At 42.0% G+C, this 27,342-nt stretch overlaps 1 protein-coding gene and 1 long non-coding RNA gene across 4 annotated transcripts in view; one reads left to right on the forward strand and one right to left on the reverse strand.

Annotated features, from left to right (window-relative positions):
• TGFBR3 (transforming growth factor beta receptor 3) overlaps positions 1–24,610 on the forward strand; it is a 141,371-nt gene extending 116,761 nt beyond the window's left edge. For 2 of the 3 annotated variants that reach the window (XM_083620624.1, XM_083620625.1), the window contains exons 12-17: positions 76–246; positions 5,024–5,320; positions 8,250–8,370; positions 13,578–13,619; positions 15,996–16,103; positions 18,983–24,610. In XM_083620624.1, the coding sequence (XP_083476750.1) occupies positions 76–246; positions 5,024–5,320; positions 8,250–8,370; positions 13,578–13,619; positions 15,996–16,103; positions 18,983–19,101 (858 nt within the window). In that variant the 3' untranslated portion in view covers positions 19,102–24,610. Of the gene's footprint in view, positions 1–75; positions 247–5,023; positions 5,321–8,249; positions 8,836–8,949; positions 10,983–13,577; positions 13,620–15,995; positions 16,104–18,982 lie in introns of those variants that run through there. The other variant, XR_014549636.1, reaches the window with a different exon arrangement.
• Positions 14,745–18,025, reverse strand: LOC310765597. The gene is made up of 2 exons (XR_014549660.1): positions 16,204–18,025; positions 14,745–14,947 (listed from the first exon to the last, which is right to left on the reverse strand). It is a non-coding gene; the product is annotated as an uncharacterized lncRNA (long non-coding RNA).
• Positions 24,611–27,342: the final 2,732 nt, after the last annotated feature.

Genomic DNA, 27,342 nt, shown 5'->3' on the forward strand with positions numbered 1-27,342 from the left:
CCTATGACTGCCCCACAGCCACGATGTTATTTCTCCTCTCTGCATCCTTAATTTGTTTTGTTTTGCTTGCTTTAGTTCAACTGCACATTCCATCAGCTGAAAGCTCCTAAATCTCCTAAATACTATTCACCTGAATCGCGCATCGGCAACGTCACCTTCGGCATGGAACTTTACGAAACAGGCCTCTTCCGTACCCCAACCCAAGGGTTCTTCTCCGTTGCAGAGAACAGCCAGATTTTTGTTGAGGTAATGAACTGTGACAGAAATGGAAATCCATGAAATGTTCTCCGAGAACATGGGAGCTCGGCTAAGTCTGTTCTTGCCTGCCCTGAGCTGCAACTGCGCTGTCGCCTCAGGCAGACAGATGTATTCTCTTGCGGTTTCTGAAAAGGGAAATTGTAGAGATCACGAGAGAGAGAGAGAGAGAGAGAGAGAGAGAGAGAGAGAGAGAGAGAGAGAGAGAATGCTTTTTGTAGCAGAGACCAAAGACTCCTCTCAGCATGGGCAAGCTCAATGCAAATACATGTGTCACCCTCGTTGAAACTTCTGTGAAAGAACAGCCATTGAAGACCGTTGGTTCTTTGGCAAAGCACAATCAAAACATTTTTCTAACATTAGTACAAAGAGCCATTGGCAAAGCATAAGAATCCATTTTGTTTAGCAGTGTGGCTTAATTCCACCTGCAAGAGAGCGATATTATCTGTCCCAGACCTTAGGCAAAGCTGGATTGAGATCCAGATATTTATAATGCTGCCCTTCCCCCAGTGAGTTCCCTGTTGCCACTCACACCTTTGTATCCTCATATCAACCCTGGGAGATGGATTAGGCCGAGAGTGAGAGGGACTGAGCTTTGCGGATGTAACCATCCCTAGTTTGGTTCTAACCATTACACCACACTGACTCTCATGCTGTTGGAAAGTTCACACAGCTGCACTGAGCTGGAGAGGCAACAGATACAAGGCGATATACCAGATCTGGCTCCGCCCACTATGGATTTGGGCGTGGAAGTCCTTAACCAAGTATATGTCCTGCTCTTACTACTGTAAAGGTAAAGGGACCCCTGACCATTAGGTCCAGTCGTGGCCGACTCTGGGGTTGCGGCGCTCATCTCGCTTTATTGGCCGAGGGAGCCGGCGTACAGCTTCCGGGTCATTTGGCCAGCATGACTAAGCTGCTTCTGGTGCACGGAAATGCCGTTTACCTTCCTGCTGGAGTGGTACCTATTTATCTACTTGCACTTTGACGTGCTTTCGAACTGCTAGGTTGGCAGGAGCAGGGACCGAGCAACGGGAGCTCACCCCGCCGCGGTGATTCGTACCGCCGACCTTCTGATCGGCAAGTCCTAGGCTCTGGTTTAACCCACAGTGCCACCCGCGTCCCACTTACTACTGTACTTCCCTACAACCTGGAAGGGGCAGCATGGGACAAGTGTGTGCGTGAAACAAGTGTTTGCACTGCTGTGGTCTTGACTTGCCCCCTGAATGTCTGATGTCTCCTTCATTTCCCAGTCACACTACTTTTTTTAGTGCTCTCTCTCCTCTCTCCTCCCTTTCTCATTAGAAAATAGACAGAAGTCACTAAATGATGGGATTTTGATGAATACGACTGCAAGGGGGGGAAAGACACTGCGAGGATACAGTTTTGGATTTTAGAGCTCAGAAAGAAATGGTGGAAGGGCTCTGCCTACCTTGCAGTTGTGACCATCCTCCCATGTTGGCCCCAGGGATACCCTCCCAGGCAGGCCCATGAAGTGGGGCTGGGCAGCTGGGTACACTTGCCCCGGGCCTCAGAGGGATAAGTTGGCGGCCCTGCTGGGGGCCTGCCAGACTTACACTGTCATGTTTGAGTTTACAGCTTTATTCTAACAAGACTCCCGCCCCGGGGCTCAGACCACACACCATTGTGACCCTTATTGGAAATCCCTTTAAATGCCATTAAATGCATTAGAAGGAAAATATTCACAGGAAGGACCGCTTCCACTTTTATGTTTGGGTGCACTTTTAACTTACTATTACTATGATGATGGTGATGATGATGATGATGATGGTGATGTGTATACTGCCCTATACCCACAGGTCTCATGGAGGTTCACAGGATAAAATCACAACCTCAAAGCATGAAATACACAATCAAAATAAAAATGTAAACAACCCAATAAACAACCCATTTTCCTACTTGAATTGTTTCCTCAGCTTCCAGCTATACAAATGAGTTCCTTTGCCATTTGTGTATTGCACCCCTCTCCCCCCACCCCCGCTGTGGCATTTGCAGCGTTGTGTAATGCTGCTCTGGTACATCTCAGCCACCACTGTCTCCAGGCCTGAGATTAGGAGCGTGTACCACTGTGTCACGCAACTAGCAATACTTTTGTGGGAGCAGTTGGAATGGCCCCTGGGGAGGAGCTGCATATTGGATGCTCTCTTCCCTGTCGCAAGAGCTCTAGTCCATCTTGCCATCAGCACCAACAATTTGTTGCATGGCAAATGGGCTCTGCATTCTCCCAGGCTTTGAATATGCTTGAATTTTGCTGGGACTCAGCTTCCGGCTCTGGCACAAAGAGTAGTGCCAGCGCAATGGAGAATGTGTGTGGATTGTGCCCTAGGTCACAAAACTGAAGCAGCACTGAAATACACTTCGGATGGGCCGGGTGTTTTTTAAACAGTTTGTTTTTACACTACTGAAAATGGTAATTTCTTTTGTCATTATTGGATGAATCCCACTGACTCCAGATCTCCAGTTGGCCCAACTGTTAGTTCGTTGGACAGATGTTCTAATTTTTTCATCACCTGTCCTGGCACAAGCTCTGTTTTCGTCTTTCTACACAGTGGAAAATTTATATCTGTGCCTGACATCTGTTCCCCATCCCACAGTGACAGAAATTATTTTTTTGTTTTGTTTTCAAAATGCTAGTCTCTACAGTCAATAAATTGTCCATGATATAATCTGCAAGAACTCACTGTTTCTTTCCTCTGCACAAACACTTTAAACAGATTGGTTTTCTTTATTTACACACAGTGCACCTCTGCTTCACTATCCCTGGAATAATGGCCTTTAATATGTGCTTTCCTTGGTTTCTTTTATTTTGAGAAAATTTGATTATTTAAATTTATAACCTGAATTGTCACAAGGGCAAAGGATTCGTAATAGCAATTTTATGTACAGTTCTTCTCACGGATGGGCTTACTCTCTGTATGAGACAGAGCAGAGAGTTTTGGGCCAAAGTAAAAATTTAAAAGTTAAGTCAAATAATATGGAAGTAGGCCATTGGCAGTTGCCATTTTTTTTAAGGACAGTAGTTTTGCCCCTTTAATAACTGTATGAAGGCAAAAATCCACAGAATGCACACCCCATATTTGCCTTTCAATGAGAGACTGTTCCAAGTAGAGGTATAATAAATACAGAGGTAGCCAATGTGTTCCCTTCCAGAAGATGTTGGACTACAACTCCCATCAGCCTCAGCCAGCATGGCCAAGGGTCAGGGATGATGGGAGCTGTGGTCCAACAACATCCAGAAGGCCCTTTATTAGCTATACCTGCTATTTCAAATGGGTCGATAGCATGCAGTCTTCAGGCTCTTGTTTGCCCCTATAAGAATACTGTGTGTTTTAATAATAATAATAATAAACTCACCATAAGTTCCTAACTCTTATTGTTGCAGAGAAGTGCTTAAAGAAAACAAGGAAGCAAGTAAATATAGGCTAAAAGCTGTTAAGTGTTATGCACTGCCATCCTAAGCAACTTTACTCAAATAAGTGCCACTGTGCTCAATAAGGCACACTTACTCCCTAGTTAGTGTGTTTAGGATTGCAGCCAAAAGCTGTCATAATTTCTAAATCCTATGTCTCAGGTTTCCTTGAGGATGAAGTGGGTTTTCTCTTCAGTTTTCTAAAGTAAGATTTATTTATTTTTGAAAAACTGCCATTTTTTGAAACAATAGTTGGGCATCTCATGTGGCATGTCGAATACTCATGCCAACTAGTTATCCTTAGCAGCGACCATCTGTCTTGTATTCTGATTCTGACATAGAGCTTAAGACTGATTAAATTGCCCTTTTCTCTAGGTGCTCTTCCTTGGATGTCTAGTATATGAAGGTAATTTCATATCCAGAGCACATCTGGCACCATTATTACAATGGTATGGTTTCACTGTTGGGTGTAGCTCCAACACAACTGCCATTCCCAGGCAGTGTTGGGGTATTTGGGGCGGTATGGAATCAGTTGTCAAGGCACAGTCGCTACATTAGCACATCACACGAAGCCATGCTTGTTTTAACCATGGTTTGTTAGACAACCTAGGATAAGTCTAACTGACAAACAAAGTAACCGTAGCTTGTTTTGCCTACGTTTGGTTTTGTTATGTTTCTTGCCTTGCACCTCCCTAGTCTGGAAAGGGCCACCAAAACAAATCAGGATTAAGCGAAGTTCTGACATTACATGAAGCCATGGTTAACATAAGCCAAAATCCATAACCAATCTTCAGGCTCTGGTGTGCCATCCACAAACGAGCCATAGTTGGCTGCAGTGGGTTTAGATGTACAGATAAACCAAAATGAAGCTAAACAAGCCATGGCTTAGGGTTATGTGTTAACCAGGCCAGTGCAAGGTTTGTGTATGTCAAACACACCTAGCCTAATCTATGCTTTTTATATATTGCTACAATCCCTTTTATTGGACTCCTAGCATGAATAAGTTTGATTGCATTGTGCTATTCAAATGTGTTTACAGACACCTTGATTTTGAAAGATTCTTAGTGCTATGAAACCATTTCAAATGCAACAAATTTTTAACTGTGCTTCTGCATTCTGCTATTTATAAAGTGGAGATTAGGCAAAGGTGGAAATATTTTCTCTGGAATTTCCAGGTGGGTCCAAGGAACAAATGCCTATAAGCCAAGGCTAGCAATCTCTGATTTACTTTTCTACTGTTATCACACCTGCACTGCAAAGCATTAAAAATGTTGATATTTCTAAGAAAAAGCCAAATGTAACATATTAATTGCAAATTCTGTTTTCTTCCTGCTACAGATTTCTGTGACCAAGGCTGAAAAATCCCTGAGCTTTGCAATCCAAACCTGCTTTATATCTCCACATTCATACCCTGATAAGATGTCGGAGTACACTATTATTGAAAACATTTGTCCTAAAGATGAATCCGTAACATTCTACAACACCCCAGCTAATTTTCCAATGCAAAATGCACAAATGGACAGAAAGCGGTTTAGCTTTATGTTTAGGTCCGTATTCAACACTTCGCTTCTCTTTCTTCATTGTGAGGTGACTTTGTGCACAAAGAAAGAAAAATATACTCAAGAGCTGGCCAAGGTCAGTATTTGATAAATTTTCTTAAGATTTAGACCACTCAGCTTGCATTTAACATGGAAGACTGTGGCCATCTTGGGCCTAAACTGAAAGACACAAATGTAGGTTAAAGACTGATTGGGTTGATCCAACAGCTATAGGTTGAGGTATAGCATGGAGGGATCGCTAACAAAACCAATTAAGTAGGGTTGCTATATTCCCCAAAATGGGAAAATCAGGACAAAGTTGTTGAGGTTGTTTGTTTGTTTGTTTGTTTGGTCAAAGTTGTTGAGCCCTGGTTGCCATATGTCTGGATTTTGCCAATTCTGCAGAAATACGCCTGGGTGCCATTTTTGCAGCCCTATTCCCAGATGTGTCGGGGGGAAACCCGGATGTATGGCAGCCCTAAATTAAGACGAGTACAGTAGTAAAACAAGGCTCAGGTTTACTTCTTCAGAGAGGTGAGAAAGTGGTAACTGCCCAGTCTTATAATCTGACAGAATCAGCTGCTGTAAAAACGGTGACAGCATCGGTCGCCATCTAGATATGACACATCTGCTTTGCATCAGGGTGTGGCATGTCATGCCAGGACACAGAAGCTAAGCATTGGTTTATTTAAGGGAAATCAGTTAACAGTTACACAAGGAAAAGCAAATGTAATGATATAGCTTGCTTGTTTGCAAAATTATTTTGCTTGCTTGCAAAAGTTATTGGCCCATTTCACATATAACACTAAGCCAACCTGTGGCTTGGTGTGAACAAACAAATGTGAGGGTTTCCAGAGTGAAGATCGTGGCAGAGCCATGGTTTGGCTGAGCGTTACATCCTCCTCACCTGGTCACCGAAAGAGAAATTGGCAAAAGGATTCCCTTTTGGGCCGTTTTTACAGCAGCTTTTCATTTTAGTCATGTTGGCAAATAAAGCTTTTTGTTTAAGAAGCTAAGCTTTCCAGAATAATCACGTGAAGCTATATTTCTGGGATCTCAGGCTATTAAAACAGAGGTGTGACTTCATATGATGGGAATTTAGTTTCCTGAAGGCATTTTGGCTGACACAGACGACTGCTTAAGGGGAAATGTCACTTCTGCAGCAAATCTTTACATTGGAATTGTGGCTGCCAGGAATCCTTTGGCCCCCTCGCGTAACAATAGGTTGCTGTTGTTGCTATAGAATATTTTCCTTTTTCTAAATGCTGCATATACATGTGGAATAGGACCATATTATATTATCCCTATACTAAGGATAAAGAGCTGAATTGTGCGTTAGTTCCATGCCTATGTTTGACCGGTAAATTCGAACCGAGCACTTGCAAGCCCACAGCTCATTCTCCTAACCAATGTTCTAGCTCTCCATAAAATATGGTGACTGAAGCTTTTGTGCCTAAAGTGTCACAGGTACACATAAGTATGTATTCTAGATATAAATGTAAGCATGTCCCTTCACCGCAGCAACCCCAAAACAATGTAGCAGTCAACCATATATAAATATTAATTCATTTATGAATGATTGCAATTAGCAGCATTGGGAGAATATTTATTGAGTTTTTCCCTGTGAGAACTGCTGTGGCTCTTGACAGCACAATGAGCATTTTCTACTAAATGGTTACAGGTGATAAACAGAATTTGCTTTCCACTACAGGAGTGGTCCAGATTTATTCAATGCTCATGGCATTAGCTGTAAACAATGCATTAGCATTAATTTTCCAGATCCTGCTGAGATATAATAACACTATTGTTTTTGAAATTCCATGTGTGAATTATTAGGTTGACCTGCTTTATGAGGATTTTGAAGGGAAATAGATGAGTGTTTTGACTTGTTTTCTGCATTCCTTTTATTGCTTATCCTGCATTTGCATAGAAAATTCATTGCTATGGAAGCATTCAGCATATCTGTGTGGAGAAGGGATTTTTTTTCCTGAGGAGGAAAGCTTTTCATTTGTTTTAAGTGGATAAGATCACCCTTTCTCAAATAAGTCAGCTTGGATATCAATCTTCTCTGGTTGTGTCATTTGGTAGAATTCGTCATGGGAGTGGGACCCTGACATTGTGAGTTTCTCTGCCCTTAAGTCACATCAGTAGCTTTAGCTGGCAAAGATTTGGGGGGGGGGGGGCATAAAATATCCCTGTCCTGACTTGCATAGTAAACTGTGCAAAAGCAAGATGCTAACAGGAAGCAGGGGACAGAACACTTTCTAAGATAAGGTCAAGGTCAAGGACCCCTGGACAGTTAAGTCCAGTCAAAGGCAACTATGGGATACGGCACTCATCTCGCTTTCAGGCCGAGGGAGCTGGCCTTTTTTCCGCAGACAGCTTTCCAGGTCATGTGGCCAGCGTGACTAAACCGCTTCTGGTGCAACAGGACACACTGTGACAAGTGCCAGAGTACAAGGAAACACTTTCCGCCACAGCGGTACCTATTTATCTGCTTTCATTGGTGTGCTTTCAAACTGCTGGGTTGGCAGAAGCTGGGAAAGAGCAACAGGAACTCACCTCGTTGCACAGATTCAAAGCGCCGACTTTCCAATCGGCAAGCCCAAGAGGTTCAGTGGTTTCGACCACAGCGCCACCACATCCCAGAATGCTTTCTACAGCATTGCTAAAGCAACATCTGGACCAGTTTCTTAATACATAGGATTGAGCACAGAAAAAGCTACACCAGTAGCCCTATCACAAGCTTGCATTGCATGGAGGAGAACCTTGGCAACCTCGATGACTGATGGGTCTTCTAAATAATCTAAATATTGAGGCAGTGTTTACATCTTGAAATGCAGCTGCTGGGGTTTCCTTGGAGCATGATTGCCGTGACTTCGGGTTGTGATAATACTTTGTTGACTATTCCTTAAATATCTCTGACTTCTGCTGATAGCGAAGGAGCTGTGCGCCTATTCTGATAATGTAGCAGTTTTAAGTGAGTCCCTGATCTCACAAGCCACTTGTTCTCTTCATCCCTCTAGTGCATCCCTCCTGATGAAGCCTGCAGCTTTCTTAGTGTTGATATGATCCTAGCAATGATGCAGAATAAGAAAACCTTCACCAAACCCCTTGCTGTGATATCTCATAAAGAGAAGCCAGAAGGTACTGAATACATTTTGAATCTATTAACAGAAGTGCATTTCATTAGACAATATGTTAATACTTGATTTAATGTTTTTTTCCCCTCTCTTTTTTTAAAAAAAGGCTCCGGGCACATAGAGTTTTGTTACATGGCGTTATTGTTCCCAGGCTACAGGGCGCCATCATCTTTGAGCGCTAACATTTGCTTGCTCTTTTATCTCCCATACATATTTATGAAAATACAGTTTGGCTGGGAAAGAAACGCATTTCTGATGCTTTAGAACAATATGGGATTTGTAAACATTAAATAATTCTGTGCAATTGCTTCCAGCAGTTCATTATTGCTGAGGCCCCTAAAACTTGTATGTAAATATTTATTTAGGCATCATAATTACATTGAAACTTCTAATGTATTAAAAATATTAAAGGATGGTACAGTATATTGTTGGTAATATACCGGTACAGTATATTGTTGGTAATATACCGGTACAGTATATTGTTGGTAATATACTGGTACAGTATATTGTTGGTAATATACCGGTACAGTATATTGTTGGTAATATACCACTACAGTATATTGTTGGTAATATACCGGTACAGTATATTGTTGTAAAGCGGGCAGCCACAGGGAGCATAGCTTCACCAGCCAGAGCCTGGACGGCTTCCACATTTTTTCTCCCTATAGGAAAATGAGCTGCTTTTGAAACGAGCTGGGGATTTTCAAAAGCAATTTTGTGTGATGCAGGATGTGATTCAAATAAAATAATTAAAAAGATATTCAGCCCTTGAGCCCTTCTAAATAGTTACTTGGATCCTGTCCACTGTATGCAAGTGGGGGCTGTTACAGTGGGCAAGTAGTTTATCGTCTGGGATGTGTGTTTCTCCTGCACACACTTTCCCCACAAGCCAAGTGCCATTTATGTGTAAGACCTCAGCCTGTTTGGAGTTGCGGAAGGTAAGTATTGGGATAATGCATTTTAAATGTTCTGATTGTTCTTTGTGGTTGATGGGCCTCAAAGGGAAAAATAACTATTATGTCAGATTGTTCACCAGTAGACTCATGCTTCAGGGCCTTTCTTCAATTTTTATTCTTATTTTTTATTAATTTTTTGCCATAATTGACCATCTGTGGGTTGTTCAGGGAATAATTTGTCCTGCTTTGTATGTTAGAATGTCTATAGCCTCCACCTGCTTGTCCTAAAATGGTCCCATTGCAGGGCAGGAGTGTGGGACTTGCTGTCATGACCTCCAGGACTGAGGCGAATTTTCTATACCACCAATTTTGATAATTAAGTTAATCCTTTTGTTCCATTCATTTGAAAGGCACTTTGGTGATGTCACTCAGAACTTAGATTCCAACTGGGTCTGTTGCCTGATTAAAGGAAACTTACCAACTTTGCTGATTTAGTTGATTAGTCAGTCAGTTAAATCTGCACACATTTGCATATGAATAATGCCATATTTTCCTGGAAGTCCCAATTGTTTAATTCTAAAGGATGAGGGGAACATAGTACTGTGAAATATAGCACTGAAACTCTGTCCACCGATACATCTTACTTATGCTAAGCATAGTTGAATTGTTACTTCAAGATCCCATTCTTTTACCACTGCTTTGTCCCAAACATAAAATGGTCTGGAAAGAAGGCAGTGCATTCCTGCAATTGGAGGAAGATTGTGACTTGTCATCACCTTGGCCTGAAAGCTATGGAAAAACTACTTTACCACCTGTCAGTTTCATTAACTCTTAGTGGAATTGATACCAATATGTCCTTTATGAAACAGAATATCATTTTTACTCAAATGCAATGCACCTTTTTTGGCCAAATTGCACAACCAAAATTAGGGTGCACATTAGATTTGATGGTTCATTTACATAATGCCAGCAAATACTTTTTGGGTTTTAAGGTTTTGAAAACGGAGATGCGCATTTGATTTGATGGCGCGTTAGATTTGCGTAAATACGTTACGTAATTTTGATACATGATCTCTCTCATAATATACATTCTTTTCCGATTCTAGAATCCTTGCAGCTATTTAGCTTCCAGCATTTCAGATGGGCAAAAATGCAGCGTTTGTGTGGTAGAACTGACGAGAATTGTAAAGGGACTATAGTCTTCCTCACTTTGCTCTTGCTCTGTCTTTCAAAACGACAGCATCAAATCATCTTGACATATGGAAACTCCTAATTTACTATTTATCTGAACTTGCCAGAGATCTGAAAAACTAGAGGAGCCATAAATTCGTATTAGTCTTAAAAATATCCCAAGTGTGATTGTTTACTGGCATGTATGGGGTATTAGGGGAGGGGTAGTACATCTTAAGGGGGACATGCCATGCTCATTCAGGGATAGTTTATCCACCTTTGGTCCCCATTCTGCATTCAGCTCTTACCTGTGGCTCCTAGAAACTGTCAGCATGCAACCCCATTGTATTCCATGTTTACACTATGGCAGTGCTTGAATGTGGAGCATGATGGACAGGGAAGGCGGCTATAAATAGATTTTATTTTTTTAGACATTGAAAAGAGGAAGACAGGTCAGAAATGTAGGGGTACAAATTGCATGTGTTTGCAAAAATCAATGTCAATTCTTTGTACAGTAAACGGTGGAGAAATAACCATTAACAGTACAGTGGTACCTCGGGTTACATACGCTTCAGGTTACAGACTCCGCTAACCCAGAAATAGTACCTTGGGTTAAGGACTTTGCTTCAGGATGATAACAGAAATTGCGCAGCGGCAGCGAGAGGCCCCATTAGCTAAAGTGGTGCTTCAGGTTAAGAACAGTTTCAGGTTAAGAACGGACCTCTGGAACGAATTAAGTACTTAACCCGAGGTACCACTGTATAGTCCTCTGTGCAAAATATCCTTTCCTTGGTCCCCTTTGACAACAGCAGCAACAGGGATGCATATTTAAACTTATTTTTAAGACCTCTCAGTAAGCATCAGCCTTGCCTGCTCTTGTTTAGTGTTCACATGGCAGTTTAATTAGGGGGTTTCAGTGGTTTCGCTTAGAGATCAAAATCTTTCACTTGCATGCTAGGGTTGTTTGAAATTCTGGAATGCTTTCCAGGGAGATTTAAAAGCCGAGGATCAGCACTGCTTTAACCTCAGTCCTGCCGAGCGTGCTTTTTGGACGTTTCGGCACTTCATGGGACACTATAGAGCATTGCTTGGGGGACTTTGAGGAGCAATTGTTTCTGTTTAGCAGCATGAGGCTGCACTGAGTCTTGCAGCTTTTTCTTTTCTTTTGGTCTTAACGCAAATGAATCCATCTGAGGATAATGCCAAAATATTTGATCTCCAAACAGTAGAATTAAAAATGCATGGCTGTTTAAATCTTTCTAGGCCCGCTCTGCAGTCTTCCATTGATTTCAATAACTGGAACAATCCACTTGGGGATGGATAGTAACTTGGGTGGCAATTCTGACTCGCTAAGGAATCTAGTGCTGGGCTTTTTCAGTTCCTTGCTATTTTTAAATGTATTTTGCAACTAGATAAGAAGACAATAGTGTGATACAGAACATGGTGCACAGAGGTCAGGCTGGATTAATTGTGAAATGTTTGGTGGAATGAGTCCTGGAATTTTTCAGCTGTCCAGTGTGGTGGGCAGTAGCGTATGGATAATGTTTCTTTGTTGGCGTGCATTTTCTCTATCCTGAATCAAAGCATCCTTTCTTGGGGTTAACTGCCCTTGTAAACAAACAGCAAGCCTTGGGAAACGAATGGTAGTAGGTCTGCAAAACTCCTAAACAAGAGCATTTACATCTCCAAGAAGTTGATTATCATCTACTTTGATGCAAAGCAGGCCAGCTATTGTGTGTAGTGTTGTACTGTCTTATTGGATCCATTCCTGTTAGATCTGCACCAGAAGCCAGGCTTGAAGGCTCTGTAGCCAGGGAGTCGGAACAGAACGTCCAGTTCAGGGTGTCTGCAGTCCCCTCCGCAAGTCACGCACGTGACACCCATTAGTACTGATGGGGTGGTATGTCGCATGTCTGGGAGAAAACAAACCCTGCTAGGTTTTGTTCTACAATGCTGTTTGCTGCAGGCTCAGCTCACTGCCTTGTGGAACAAGATCCCAATGGAATTCATCAAGCAGTTTGGTCCCTCTGACATAGAGCCGGCCCATGGCTTTCTTTTAACCATCCACTTTTGCAGGATTCCTGCATCCTAGTATTTCTCATTCCACACTGCAGCGGTGAACACATGTGTGATGATACGGGATGTTAGCAAATAATTTTGTGATGCAATTAAATAATCACATTGCAGCGGAGCAAAAACAATGCAGGAATTTTGATAAATTGGCACCTCTCGTAGGTGGAAAATGAAAGACAGCTGTCGCTGTGATGATCACCTATTGAACAGTTTCCATAATACAAGGAACAACAATAATTCGCTTAATACAAGGGAAGCTCCTTTCCTTTAAGCGTGAGAATTTTCAATCATTTCAGTCATTTTCAATCATTTCCTTGCTTAATTAAATGCTGAATTAACTCCTTAGAAAACAAAATTAAAAGTCTGCCAAGTCTAATATATGCAAGGCTACCTTGTCTCCTACTGCATTCTTTCCACTTTAAGGATTCCTTCTCTTTGAAGCATGTTCAGTCGCACTTCCCAGGATTGACAAAACAGCTCATGTTGAGGATTTTGTGTTTTTTTTTTAATAGGACAAATAAATTTAGGCTACGGCAAGGTTTATTTGAAAAGTTGTAGGATCACAGCGAGCAGGGAGGTGGCGCTGCAAGGAATGATGTGTCCCATTGTTCTTCACAAATCGCCTCGCCCTTATTCTCCACAGATAAACAGTATTGTGTGGGATGGCCATTATGTAATAGGTATGGATTGCCGCTTGAAGCCTGTTCTGCTTAGAAAGAGCAAGGTGCATGAGGCTCCTGCTCCTGCACACAGGAAATGAATAAGATGGTGGTCCCAAATCCATCATCATCTGGAAGGAGATGCCAGAAAAAGGGGATGAAGAGCTGTTGTAGGAGAAAACCAATAGCAGCTGGGTGGAGATGCTTTCTCACCACCTGCTAAACCAATGTAACACCGCTGTATGCACGTTTTGAGAGGGAACTTGGTTTTCTCCCTGTACACCCTAATCCAGGCTGAATCAGTTCTGACTGGGCTTCATAATATACTGCAGACTCTGCATTGGAATTGCTGATGTAGTGTATAAAATTTGCTGAAGCGAGGATCATTCATCTCTCTCTCTTTTTTTTAACAGATAAACCTCCTTCTTACTCGAAACCTCCTGAAGGATTAGCACGTAAGTTAAACATGCCTCTCTCTTCTCCAGCAATGCACCAGAGCGTTCTGGTGGTAAAGTGTCGAACTGCTAATCAACTGAAATCTTTGACTTGATAAGGCGTTCATTTGCATTTTAAAGGACCTAGAATCAAATGTAATTACTTGCGTGTCTGTATTATCTATCACCGGAGAGGGATCCACTGGTGTTTAGTCCTGAAACTATTCACAGCAGAGGCAGAGCAAGTAGTTTTTATGGAATATAGTACTTCTGCAGAAAGCCATTCTGGAGAGGTAGCAAGAGTATTAGGTATGGAAACGGAGGACTCGGGTTCAAATCTCCATTCAACCATGAGCTTCACTTTGTGGCATTGGATCACACAGAGTTGTTCTGAAACTAAGGGCCTAACTACTTATTACATTACAGAACTTCTTCCCTCCCAGGAAGTCACTCAGAGAGAGAGAGAGAATTTTTAAACAGAGAAGGAGCAGTGACTATAGTATTTTGGGTTTTGTTTTGGGTTTTTTACTCCAAAGTGGCTTTTCCTAGAGAGAGATGAAAGGAGGGAGGGCTGGATATTGAGGTTCAGTTATGCATAATGTAGCATGTAGATGGGCCCTTACATGCCATTCTGGATTCCTTGGAAAATAAATGAGATATAAATGCAGGCAACAAGCAAATAAAATCAAGAGTAGTGCAGAAAGGAGCTTATATAACAGGATTCAGCAACTGGCCTGAATCCAGTTCTCCAAGACAAGGGCATGGAACCTGTCACTGAACTTCCACTTCCATCAACCACAGCCACCATGGGAAACAGTCAGGGATGATGGGAGTTGTAGTCCAACAACATCTGGAAGGCCACAGGTTCCCCATCCCTGCTCTGAGAGGTGCTGCTTTATGCTCTGGTGCGCACGCACACACACATCAGTATAGATGTGGACATTTATGGCATTTGAGGGCACAGAATTGTCTGTCTGGCATCTTTGGTGGCACAGGAACTCGTACGTTAGAGTGGCCATTCAGGGAAGCTAGTTGCAAACGTAAAATATATAATAAGGCCTCTGGTTTCTTGATTAGCTCCAGATGTAGTAGTTAACATATTTTGTCACTGAGCCCTTAGTCCCTAGAAATAATACATAATAAAACTGAGTCTTAAAAGAAATTAATTAGGATTGCATCATGTACATGTGTCTGTATGAAAGAAGTAAAAGATCAGGATGAGTGGAATTTGCTGTTGTTTTCCAGCATTGCATTCAGGGACCAGATGCACTCTCGTACAAACTGCCCTGCCTCTCCTGTTGGGAAAGCTCAATATTATGGGCTGGAACTGATTTCCATGATGAAAACATCTGCCAAAAGTGGGGAAAAAAACAATTGTTGCTATTTATGCATTTGCTGACTTTCAAGCTGGCACCGCCTCCCAGCTTAGCAGCCTTTCCGCTCCCCACCTAATCGACTGAAGATGCTGGGGAGCAAAATTGGCAGAGCACTAGTTTAATTATTTTTATTTTTAAATCCCTCCCTATCCCAAAGGCACATACTTGAAGGATATGAGAATTTAAAAATAAGTCTGCTAACATTAGAAAATAAGTTATTTTAGTCCTACAAACAAGCGGCAGCTAGCAGGAAATGTAGTGGGCCTAAAACTTGAGCTGGCTTGAGGTGGCTCAGGGCCACATTTTCGACTGCATCTAACTTCCACGCTTTGTTCCCATGGCTCATGCACCGTTGTCACGCTGCCAGATGTGCTGAGTTCTGGAAGTTAGTCTTTCCTTCAGGTTGGCGTTGGGTCCAGAAATATTGGTGCACTCTTGAAGGGCAATACAGTGGCTTGTTTCAGCAGGCAGTTGGGGTTGGCAGACCAATCCTATCTGCTCTCAGAGTCGCCTACTAGCAGTTTCCCCTGCATTACTGTAATGGGTGCTATTTTTCTAGAAAAAAAGATGCCAGAACTCACCACGAACACCACCCTTGTTCTATTAGAAAAGCCACGGAACCCACCTGAGAGGTGCCGGAACTGAGTTCCAGAGAGGAGTGGCCGAAAATAAGCCTTGACTATGTTTATTTATAAAAAATAATTGTATGCCACTATTCAGTTAAGAAAAAGAATAGTTGCTGTTTACCATACATAGGGAGAGGCCCAAAGGCAGGTGGGCATGAAAGGAGGCACAGGGTCTGTTTTTAGCAAGGGAAGGAGGAGGAGGATGAATTTGAGTTCCCAGTTGATGGGCTCACGGGCTACTAACTGCTGAACACTGATAATCAAAATGCATAGGGAAGCACACTTTTTGTTTAGAATGCGCTCTCTCTCTCTCGCTCTCTAATTCCTTTTTTAAAAAAGGATTCTAAATAGAAGTACTTCTTGATTTAATTAATTTGTTTTCTCCATTTTCACAGCTGTCTTCCATGGCCTGGACACTTTGACAGTCGTGGGCATTGCCTTTGCAGCCTTCGTTATTGGTGCGCTGCTGACAGGAGCACTGTGGTTTATCTATTCTCACACAGGTGAGCATGAAAATTCTCGATCTCACACACACACATGCGCGCGCGCACACACACACACACACAGATCGCATATTAACATAATACGTTGACTGTGGGTCACCTGCTGGTAGCAGCCAAATGGAAGCATGTTGAGTCAGATTGGATCCAGTGTGGCACCTACCAATCATAAATAAACTGCCACAACAAATACCAGCCCAGCAGAGGATAAAAAAAGCTGAGGAGCAGTGGCATAGCCTGGGTTGCCAGTACCCAGGCCCACACGGAGGAGGGAAATGTATGGAGTACACATGCGCATTCAGCTGCCTAAGGCATCCACGTCACCCAGGAGATCACAGCCAAAGAGATAAGAAAACAAGAGTCATTCTGTTAGTCTGGAGAGGTCACTTCCTGGTTTACACGGAGAAGCCATTTTCAATGGAGCCCAGTGACGGAAGTGTGTATTGAGGCAGCACCAAGTGCAGGAATTTTGTACCCCTAACAAATTTTGCAGTCAGGCCAACCCCCCCCCTTCCTCCCCCCCCCCATGCTACGCAACTGGTGACCTGTAACTATGTTTTTGGTTTGGACAAGGCTAAATAAGAATGAAACTACTTATGTTTGAACTGAATCTGTAAGAGGAATGGGTTTCCATTTGACTTTTCTGTATTGTTTTTATTTTAAGTGTGAGCAGCAGGGAGGAAAGACTTGCAATTGGGTTTTATTTTAGTTGTGTGCCTTGCGTGATTTGTATATTTTGGATGTTTAACTGTTTTATAAAACTGTAATAAAAATCTAAGTTTAGCAGCGGGAAAGGGTATTAAATCAAAGCAGGTCATGTTGAGCCAAGCATGGCAAGGGAGGGCTTGCTTTGTACTCTGAAAACTGAGGATCTGTTTGAATGAACAGAGGTGACAGAGGGAGACTAAAACGTGTAGCGAACATTCATTGAGAAGCTGTAATTTAAAACAAAGGGGAGAAAAATAATTATAACCATGCCCCAGGTGTCTACCAGTCTATCCAGTTCCTCCTCTTGAATAGCTTTGGTGAGTGGCAAAAGAAGTATTGTCAGAAAGCTGAAAAGAACTGGAAACTAATAAAGAGGGGCACCTGCAACTTTCCCCCAGGAGATTCTCTCAAATGCCATTCACCTTCAGAATTGGTTTAGGGCTGTTGTTACAGCAACCGCCAGCAGACCTATTAGTTCTTGAGCCCTGTTTGTATGTTTGAAAATCCCAAGCTCCCAATGGCAACCAGGGAATGGGGCATGTGCCAAAGGAAAGAGAGGAAGGCAAAGCTGACAGAGAATAGGGGAAAAGGGATTGTCAAACCCACTCATTCAAATTAGACCCATTTTTCCAGCCACATTTCCCATTTCCCACCATTTGGTGGGCATCTCACTAGCCGGTGTAGATTTATGGCTGCTAGGCTCATTCCATGTACTGCTCTGAATGGATGGAGGCCGAGGTGCTACAGTTGGCCATGGCAAATAATGTTCGTTCCACAAGCAGAGAAAAACTGAGTTCTCTCCCCCACCCCCTTTGGAAGAGGAGGAGGGTGGAGAAATGATTTAATCTCCAGCAGAGAATGGTGCCACCGAGACAAGAGGGCATAACCCCATACTTGAAAGGGGAAAATGCATCTGTGGAAAGCTGTCCGGAGAAAGGAGGAAAGGAAGAGGTGAAAGGGAGGGAGGGGGAAGAAAAAAATTAGATGATATATTTTTGGCATTCAGACTTTGACAGCTGTGCATGCCTTTTCCCCTGAAGACGAAAAGGTATTCATTCTGCACAAAGTTAAAACAAAATGTATACAGATCATATCTGGTGCGCTGTGGTTGCTGCACAGCTCTGTGTAATAGTGGAATGGGTGACAGCAAAACTGTAATAGGACCCAGCAGCTGGGAATATAGGCCAGTTTTGCAGTTTGCAGAGCACTTTCCTGGCAGAGGCTTGCAGGGGCCCTATTAAGGGAATGGAAGCAACTGTATTTTCTGTGTTTAATATGGAAATAGGGTGGCTTCCCCTCACCCCCAGCCGGCACTCAATGTTCCTAATTTTTAGTGCCGGGAAGCTCCCCACCCCCAGCTTCCCTAAACATGGCTTTTCACTTACAGAGATGGCTTTTGCAATGTAAGGGGAAGGACCTACAGTTAGATAAAGTACATACAGGATAAAGTGACCCATTCAAGTGAGGAACTTGAGAAAAATCCCAAAATGTGGCATGAACCCAGTAATTTCATAGAGGGCTTTCTGCTAAAAGGCACAGCAGTACATTATGCTACAAAAAAGCATCAGACTAAATTCTAATCTGCATTGCAGGAAATGTAGGTGTTTTTATGGATTCACACCAATAAAACTTAACACATTTAAATAAGTGTTTTGGCATATCCACCTCCCACAAGATCATTCCTAATCTAGTCCCTCAAATAAGTGTTTCACGAGAAAGATGAGGCCCTTCTCACGTCTCCAGTCGGACCCCTGAGATTTTTCCCTATTTCTACTCCTTCCTATCCCATCCCTTCTGGAGGCCTCTTGTGGAAATAAGTCACAGTTTTTCATTTTACTCAATATGGGGGAAAGGGTCACTGCGATATAGTGCAGCAAACAGAACCTAGAAAAGTCTGTACCAGGGAGACTTGCGTTTGCATTGTTGAGCTTTGGGGCAGTCCTATATTCTTAACACAGGGCTGCTGCGAGGACAAAATGGATGCTGTCTTTGAGCTCCTTAAAACAATAGCAGGATATGAATGACATGCACATATGTAAATTAGAATCACAAATTAGTAGATTTGGAAAGAACCTCGAGGGTCATCCAGCCCAACTGTGATGGCAAGAAGATTGTGGAGATGTTCCTTGTAAGACCAAACTCTTTCTCCCTCCCCTCCTGTTTGTTTCCTCCAGGAGAACCGGCAGCAAGACAGCCGGTCCCCACATCCCCGCCGGCCTCTGAAAACAGCAGCGCAGCCCATAGTATCGGCAGCACACAAAGCACCCCCTGTTCCAGCAGCAGCGCAGCCTAACCCAGGGGACGTGATGCAAGGCCCCGGAACCACGTAGGGGAGCAGAGGTTCAAAAGGAGCTGTTTGTTGCCATTCGCTTCGAAAGGATTGGTTTGGATTCTTTGGCAGAACGAGGAAGGATTTCCTTTGTGGTCCTCAAACTTCTTGCAGCATGCTCTAGGCTCACACACGACAAAGCTACTATTTGCAGGCAGCTGTGGATTGCGCAGAAAACATCCGCAGGCTCTCGACGTGAGACGCTAGCCGGTTCCCCCGCCATAAACGCTGCATTGTCTTTACAGAATCATAAGCACTAGGTTCCGCAAATGTCAAGGAGACACGAGGTGTGTCTGTAAAGGGATTTCAGTCTCATAAGCTGGGCGGAAAGGTTTTGTTTTCTGTCTCGTTTGATCTGGGGATTCCACCTCACCAGAACGAGAAAGCTTCCAGCGCAGAGGATTACCCGTTGCCATTATCGCAATATATACATCTTGATCGTTTCTGTGGTTTTTGAGCTTAACTCAGTGCTGTGTTTGGCCCACCATTATCTTGTCCGCCACATCAGGGATTTGCCTGTGCCAACCTTTAGCAAACAGAAACTAATGTTTCCATACATAACATGGCGTGTGGGACATGTGTTGATTTGATATTCCTGATGACTTCCGTCTACGTCTGTTTATCCATCCCAAAGCCTGCTTGGAAGCATAATGCAACACTTAGTGCCATTTCAGTTTCTTAATTTATTTTTTTATTAATTGGAGCTATCAACCTTTGCACAGGACTTAGCCCAAAAGTCTTTTACAGTACAGTGTCTGCCACCTGCTACAAGTAGGCCAGCAATTTGCATACAATTTGCATGCAAAGCCACATGGTGCCAATGTGCACGTGCAGCTCCTGCACATACAACAGCTTCTCTTTTCACTACTTCCTATGAGCATTTCCATTGTGTGTGCAGAAGCTTCCCTGAAATTATGGTGAATGAGGGGTACCTGTATATGCCCCAAGTGCTGCGTCCATACTGCGTCCGTACAGCCCATGGGGCTGTAACTTGGGGTTATTGCACGTAATAGTAAAACCACATGTGAATGGTGAGCACTTGTGTGCTCCAAGGTGGGGTTGGTTATGGACCAGTTCTGAACCTTTGGCCCCTGAATATACTTCTGCAAATGTGGTCATTGCCAAAATTCAGGAAAATATAGATAAACATGGTCCTATTTGCTGTAGGACTAACCCTTTTGGGGTTTTTTTGATTCACAGTGATCTAGAAGCACATTTTTAGACCTGCCAATGAGTGCAAGTGTTTCTAGTTGTGATGTGGAGACAACTACAGCTCTGTCTTTTGGGACTGGTCCACAAAATATACATAGATATCATTGTCTTTTTTGCTGTATATAATCTACAATTAGCTTACTGTTATCGAAAATTCTTAGGTCAGAACTTCATTCTTTGCTTCTTCTAAGTTTTCCAAAATTTTGTGGTGATTTTTTTTTTTAAGCGTCGAGAGGAGAAAACTATCGAGCTAATTGTTCTGTATGACTCACCATGAATAGGAATGGAAGGGTTCCTTAAAAGCCCCTTTATGGTGTGTATCCAGTTGCTTGTTAGTCATCGCAACGTTGCAATTGGAGATCTCCCAAAGTAGCATTTGGAATGCAAAAAAGAGCAAGCCGGTACTAATTTTCATAATATTTTTTATAACTCTCGCCTCCCGCTAGCCTTAAAGTACCTCTCAAATGAAAACCAAAGGTTGCAATTTGAAACCGTGTAGGAATATTGAGTTGTCATTTTGTGAGCTGAAACAGAGTCTCCTGAATCTTCCTCCTTGAAAACAAAGTAAGAGATATTCTCCCTTTGCAAACAGTTCATATAACCTTCAATGGATATGGCTTTTTTGTTTTGTTTGGCCTTGCTGTAGCAGGAAGCACAGCGGGACTTTGCTGAAGCAGGTCAGATCTCTCCCCTCGCTTCCGGGGCCCATCTGAGAGGTGGTGGAACGCCATTGTGGCACGTTCCAGCTGGGGGGAAAGCCCTGCCTAGATATAACACAGGGCCATTTCCTCTGTTGCCCTTAACCCGAACCACCCTTTTAGCCTATTGGGTTTTACACTGGCAAAGGTGACAAAACTTCACAGGGGCTGGTGAACCGAGAGATAAAAAGGCTCTTGGCCTTTTCGGAATATATCAAAAATAAATAAATTTGAACTTACATAATTCACATTCTCAAAAGTGTTTGCGGGGTTGGATCAGTGGGAGGTATCTGGATAAGCAATATGCTACCTGTGTATTTAAAAAGAATGCGCTTTGCCTAACCTTCAGCTGAATGTATTAGATAATCATATTCTATGTATGAAAACCTTTAAAATGTCTTCAAAGAAGACTAGAGTCTTTTAAGTCCATCATAGCTATATTTTACTACATTAAATGTGGGCATAAATATAAATATATATATATATTTAAATATAAGTGGCTTTATATAAGATGTTTAATTTCAGTTACTGTGAATTCTACGGTTTTATACGCTCTTTCTCCGCCCTCTTCTAACCCTTCTCTCCCCCCCCCCCCACAAGATTTTATTAAAACCAGAGATATTATCGGAAGTATTATAAACTTGGTTGTTGGAATGAAAGGTTACATTTTTGTGTAAAATAATTAAATGTATATTTTTGAGAGAAAGAGATGCTGCATTATCAATATTTCTATCAAAATTGACTCTGAAAACCTGGATCTATATTTACAGACATACAAAACCAAAACAGGCAATATTTACAAGCAGAGAAATGACATTTTTCTAGGCTTATGTTCGAGATTATAATTAATTCATTGACCGCAATGCACTTAATTGTGAATGCTTCAGAATGCTCACTTTATTATATACTGATTTTTTTTATTATACTTACTTAAATGGAAAGTTATGGAGCTAATGGAAAATTCTTGTTGGTTAATTGACAGTAGAGCAAATGCCAGATGCAAATGATATCCCTAAAATATTTATGCTGTCTACGCATCCAGAGATATGCATGCACTAGGATGCATAAAGCACAGCTCTGGTTCCCATGGGCTGCTCCATTAGACTGGAGGAGCAAAAGGCATGTGTGCATTTCATGCGTGGTTTGGATCCATTCCTGGAAATTAAAAGGAAGTTCTTGTGAATGAGAGAATTCCATACCTGCATTGCACCTCTGTGCTCATCACTGGTAAAGGGTGTAAACCACAAAGCCATTTGGTCCAAAGTATTGCTGTTGTTTTCCAGGGTGAGCTGTCAAGTCCTTATATTAGCAACAGTGGAGGGCTGAGTAAAGCTTTTGTAATAAACCAGGCATGTACTGAGAAAGGGAATTTATGAACAGATACCTTTGCCATAAGAGAGAACAATGGTTTCTTCCAGTGCCATTGAAATCTATTTTTATGCTACAGATGTAAGCTCTATGTTTTGAAGTCCTTTATTATTTCCTGCAAGCTTCTTTTCATGTTTGATGTTGTCTGCTATTTCATTTCATGTTGTATAGTAGTGTTTTTGAGAACTTTGCGTTGTCTCACTGACAAAGTGTTAAACCAGGCACCCCCAAACTTGGCCCTCCAGCTGTTTTGGGACTACAGTTCCCATCATCCCTGACCACCTGTCCTGTTAGCTAGGGATGATGGGAATTGTAGTCCCAAAACAGCTGGAGGGCCAAGTTTGGGGGTGCCTGTGTTAAACTGTGCAAGTGGCCAGCCTGCACCTCGGTGTGTTCAGTGTGTCCGAAAGGAAATTTCTTCCATTTTGAGTTTCACATTTCAGAATGATTTTGGAAGTTCAAGCATATCATAGCTTCTGGGTCACCTCTAACTACAGGGTTTAGAATTCGAAGTAATTATGAGGTTAGTGAGGCAGGACTTTCCTTTGCAGAAGCCATAGTGTTTCTTCTTTGACAAAGCTTGTTCTTCAGTATATCCAATAAACTTAATGTTAATATCATCTTCTAACAGTTTACTTGTCTAGGGAGACAGGTCTCCGATTTCCTGGTTTCTCCCTCCCTGTTTCCTTTTTTAAATTGCTCTTGCGTCGGCTACCTTCCAGTTTTGAAGGCTGGTTTTAATAGGCTGCATATTTTTGTTGAAAGTGCGGACATTTCACATTTGAATTCTTTACAGACTAACAGGTGAATGCCCAGCCCAACTTGTTAATTTGGAATTTGTCAGATAGCTTTAAGACATCAGCTTTTGTTACCACCATTTGCCATTGATTGCTGTTCAGGCACCCTCGATAAAAAGCAAGGCATGTCCCTCACAACACTTTCCCGACCGAAACAGATAGAAAGAATTCATCCTGTTTTTCTTCTCCTCCTCCTTTCATACCCTATGACATACATAGCTCATTTCCTGTTTCAGATACATTAACAGATCAAGATATTGGATTTTTTATGCTATAGCAATTAGCTCCTCATATTCCTTGTTCGCTTGCCTTATCATCAACTTGCCTTTGCACAATGCTTGCCAGTCCCATCACATAACTTAAGCTACTAAAATTGGGAAGGCAAGATTAAGGTTTTGGGAGAAATGACTTTTCACTTGTCAAGCTGTTTCTCCACCCAGAACCTGCATACACACCAGAGTACCTTGCTTGTTTTGCCCTTACAGTATCTAATCACTCACGTTTGACTTTCCAGACATCTTTGCATTGAACAGCTGTTACTTTAAGGTCGTTTAAAGTCAACATGTCACACATTGTGTAGGGCTGACACAGAGGGTGGATCTAGACACAAGTTTAAAATGCTGTAGATAAGTAAAAAATTAAATTGTTACAACAAGAGAAGTAAAAAAGCCGATGTAAAAATCCATATAAACTCATTTTTGCTCTCTGGCACCATCTGGTGTTGGATGTTTATAATGCTTTCAAAACGTATTATTGTGACGAATGTAGCCGAGTCCAGAGTTCTGTGTATTACTTTGAAAGAGGATTGTATGTTGGTTTCCCCTCCAAAAAAAAATGTTTATGATGATGTGTTCTTGTCTTTTCTATGTGCATCTACCTCATGCTTCAAAAGAAGACCCTACTGCTGATTGTAAGTGCAATCCAACAGGTATGGCGGCTTGGCATCCACCATCCATTCCAATGGGATGGGATTCCAATGGGATTCCATTGGAATGAATGGAGGAGCCACAGCAGCCGCCTGTCCCGGTTTGCACAATGTGTGAGAATAAGTGTAGATTTGCTTTAATGAGGCAACTCTTGTCCTGTTTTGTTCATTTGTCCTGGGGTGTTCATGAAGCAACTGAATCGCTATCCGGACTCTGCCATTTCCAAAACACAATACGCTTTACCTTTTTTTATATATACAAGGACATAACTTTTTTTAACTGAGAAATATACCTGCTAAATCCCTGTGGCCAGTATGAGCACCCCATTGTCTTTGTTTCTGTAGTTTGTGTGTATCTCCAAATAAATAAATAAAAAATCTATAACTGATAAGTTGTACAGTTTTGATAATGCCCATGCCATGTTACCTTGGATCTTCTCTGCTTAATAAAGGTATAACAATTATTAATAAAATGTGGTTTGTGTGTGTGTGTTTTTCCCTAAACAACAACTGTTTTGAGCTCTAGCTTACTGAAAGAGGGCTATCAAATCACATGTTTTGCTTGAATGTTAATAGTGGATTTGAACACTCCATAATGTGTTGGAATAGCAGGGGATAGCGAGTGGCGCCATCTTCCCCTTAGTGAGTTGTGTTGAACTCCTTCTAGACCCAAAAGGGAGTTTTAATTAAGCATATCTTAGCACCGTATGGTTAAAGACCACAGCAGCATCCCTTTACATTCCCAACAGTTTTTTCTATTACTTTTTTTAAAAAATCATTACAATGGTACCTCGGGTTACGTACGCTTCAGGTTACAGACGCTTCAGGTTACAGACTCCACTAACCCAGAAATAGTACCTCGGGTTAAGAACTTTGCTTCAGGATGAGAACAGAAATCGTGCTCTGGCGGCGCAGCAGCAGCAGGAGGCCCCATTAGCTAAAGTGGTGCTTCAGGTTAAGAACAGTTTCAGGTTAAGAACGGACCTCCAGAATGAATTAAGTACTTAAGCCGAGGTACCACTGTACAGTGCTTTCATCTAATACTTATGAAGCCCACAAGGGTGTCTTCATTCATGTCAAGCCAACAAGAAACCATTTGTGCAGAAACTCCTTAGGCACATCAAAACACGCTTCTAACTAGTCATCAGGAGCCTTGTGTGAAAGGCAGAGTCACTTCTGTGATTGGCTGCCATTACAGAATAATAATAATGATAACAACAACAACAATGATTTATTTATTTGTTTGTTTCTGGTTGGGTTTTCCCAGCCACTCTGGGCGGCTTCCAACAAAATATTAAAATACAATAGTCCTTAGATATTAAAAGCTTCCCTAAACCGAAGCTTCTTGTTTGAAGGAGAAGGTTGTATTAGGGTTGCCGTATTTCAAAAAGAAAAAAAAAAACCAGGACACACCCCGAAAAGATAATTGTTAGAACTTTTGGGGGGCTAGGCATTCAAGTACAGCCCAGGCAACGTCAGTTTAGACGGCACTGGGACAATCTTGTGAGATCACTTTCCGCTAGCCACATGTTGCATTTAGAGTCACTCTTAAGTCGCGCTGATTTCGACACAGCTTGCTTCCACATTTCGGCTCTGCGTTTAAAATGTTTAATCTAGGGCTCTTAGCAATGTTGCTTTCATGCCACCACCCCAATGAATCATGGAAGTTGTTTCATAATAAGTCACAGACCATTGTTTGTGTAGAGTTATAGCTCACAGAGGCACAGAAGATATATATGAAATAAGCATGGGAGGCAAAGGAGCTATTTTTTTCCTTATTAGAACATAGTTTTCTTCTCCAAGTTGGAGATAAAACACAAAGCCTGTCCTTCAATTATCTTGAAGACTTACTCATTTACGCTTTTAAAAAAGGTTGTGTCGTGCATTTGAGGAGAAAAAATATTTTAACAACCAGCTAGTTTTGTTGATTGCGTGACTCAAAATGTTATAAATTGAAACCTCAGTATATTGCGAAAAGAACGTAATTTTTAAAAGTGTCGTTTCCTGCCAGACACTTGTGAATGAAACCAACATTTTGGATAACAAAGACTATTAACTTAGTGTCAGTTGTGAGAGGAATATAGACCAGACTCTTTTCACTCTAAACAAATATATATATATAGCAGCACAGCCAAGACCAAGGCAACATACGAGGCCAATGCTTTTTTCTGATAAAACCCTAGAACAAGTCATTCCGTAATCGTACAGCTGAAATTTATGGGGACTGCTTGCTGCCTTTGTTTTTGTTCTTTATTCCCAGTGCCTTAACCTCAGAGCAGACCTTCTGAACTTATGTGCCTTTACATGGATTGCATAGTGCACCCACGAGCAGAAACCAAATTACGTCACCCACCTGCCTAAAAATGTCAGAGCTTACATTTCTCTTTCTTGGATTTTCTCATTTACTGGAAAGCATAATGGAAATCTTTGCAGCCAGTGTGGAAAAGGAGTTTAAGCCGAAGCAACATTTTTTCTCCTGCGAGGGCACAAACAAATGATTTTTGCATCTTGCCCGCCTCTCATTTTGTCCTCTGAGTCATTTTCTTATCACTTCGATCCATGTTGGAAAACAAACGCTTAACAGAAGGTTGGGAAAGCCTGTGAACTGAGTTGCCATGTGATTGTTCTTGTTACTATCAAGTTCTCTGAGTATTTATATCTGAATCTTAGAGGGGGAAATTTGGATGTAGTTCTATTTTCTTTTATAAACCTTTTGCTGGTTGCTTGTTTTCCATTATAGATTGACAACACGGTTCCAGTGACTAAGCCACACACTCCACTTTAAAAATATTGTTGAAACAAATACAGGATTCTATTTCATTAAAAAGAATAATGGATATTTTTCAAGGAGGGGGGGGGAACCACTCCTAATTGCTAGGCCCTCAGGATTCCTGAATGGCTAGGAGCTGCCAGTCACACAGTACAGAACTGCAATATAGTCCATGCCCTTCAACATTTCTCCAATGAAAATAGGGATGTCCTAAGGAAAAGTGGAACATTCTGGGATCAAATCAGAAACCGGGAAGGCTTCTGTAAATCCTGGACTGTCCCTGTAAAATAGGGACACTCATACCCTCCAACATTTCTTCGATAAAAATAGGGACATCCCATTTCATAATGATAATTTTATTATTTATGCCCTGCACATCCGACTGGGTTGCCCCAACCACTCTGGGCAGCTTCCAACATATATAAATACATAATA

Source organism: Podarcis filfolensis (genome assembly GCF_964270895.1).
Source record: "Podarcis filfolensis genome assembly, chromosome: 6".
NCBI lineage: Eukaryota > Metazoa > Chordata > Lepidosauria > Squamata > Lacertidae > Podarcis > Podarcis filfolensis.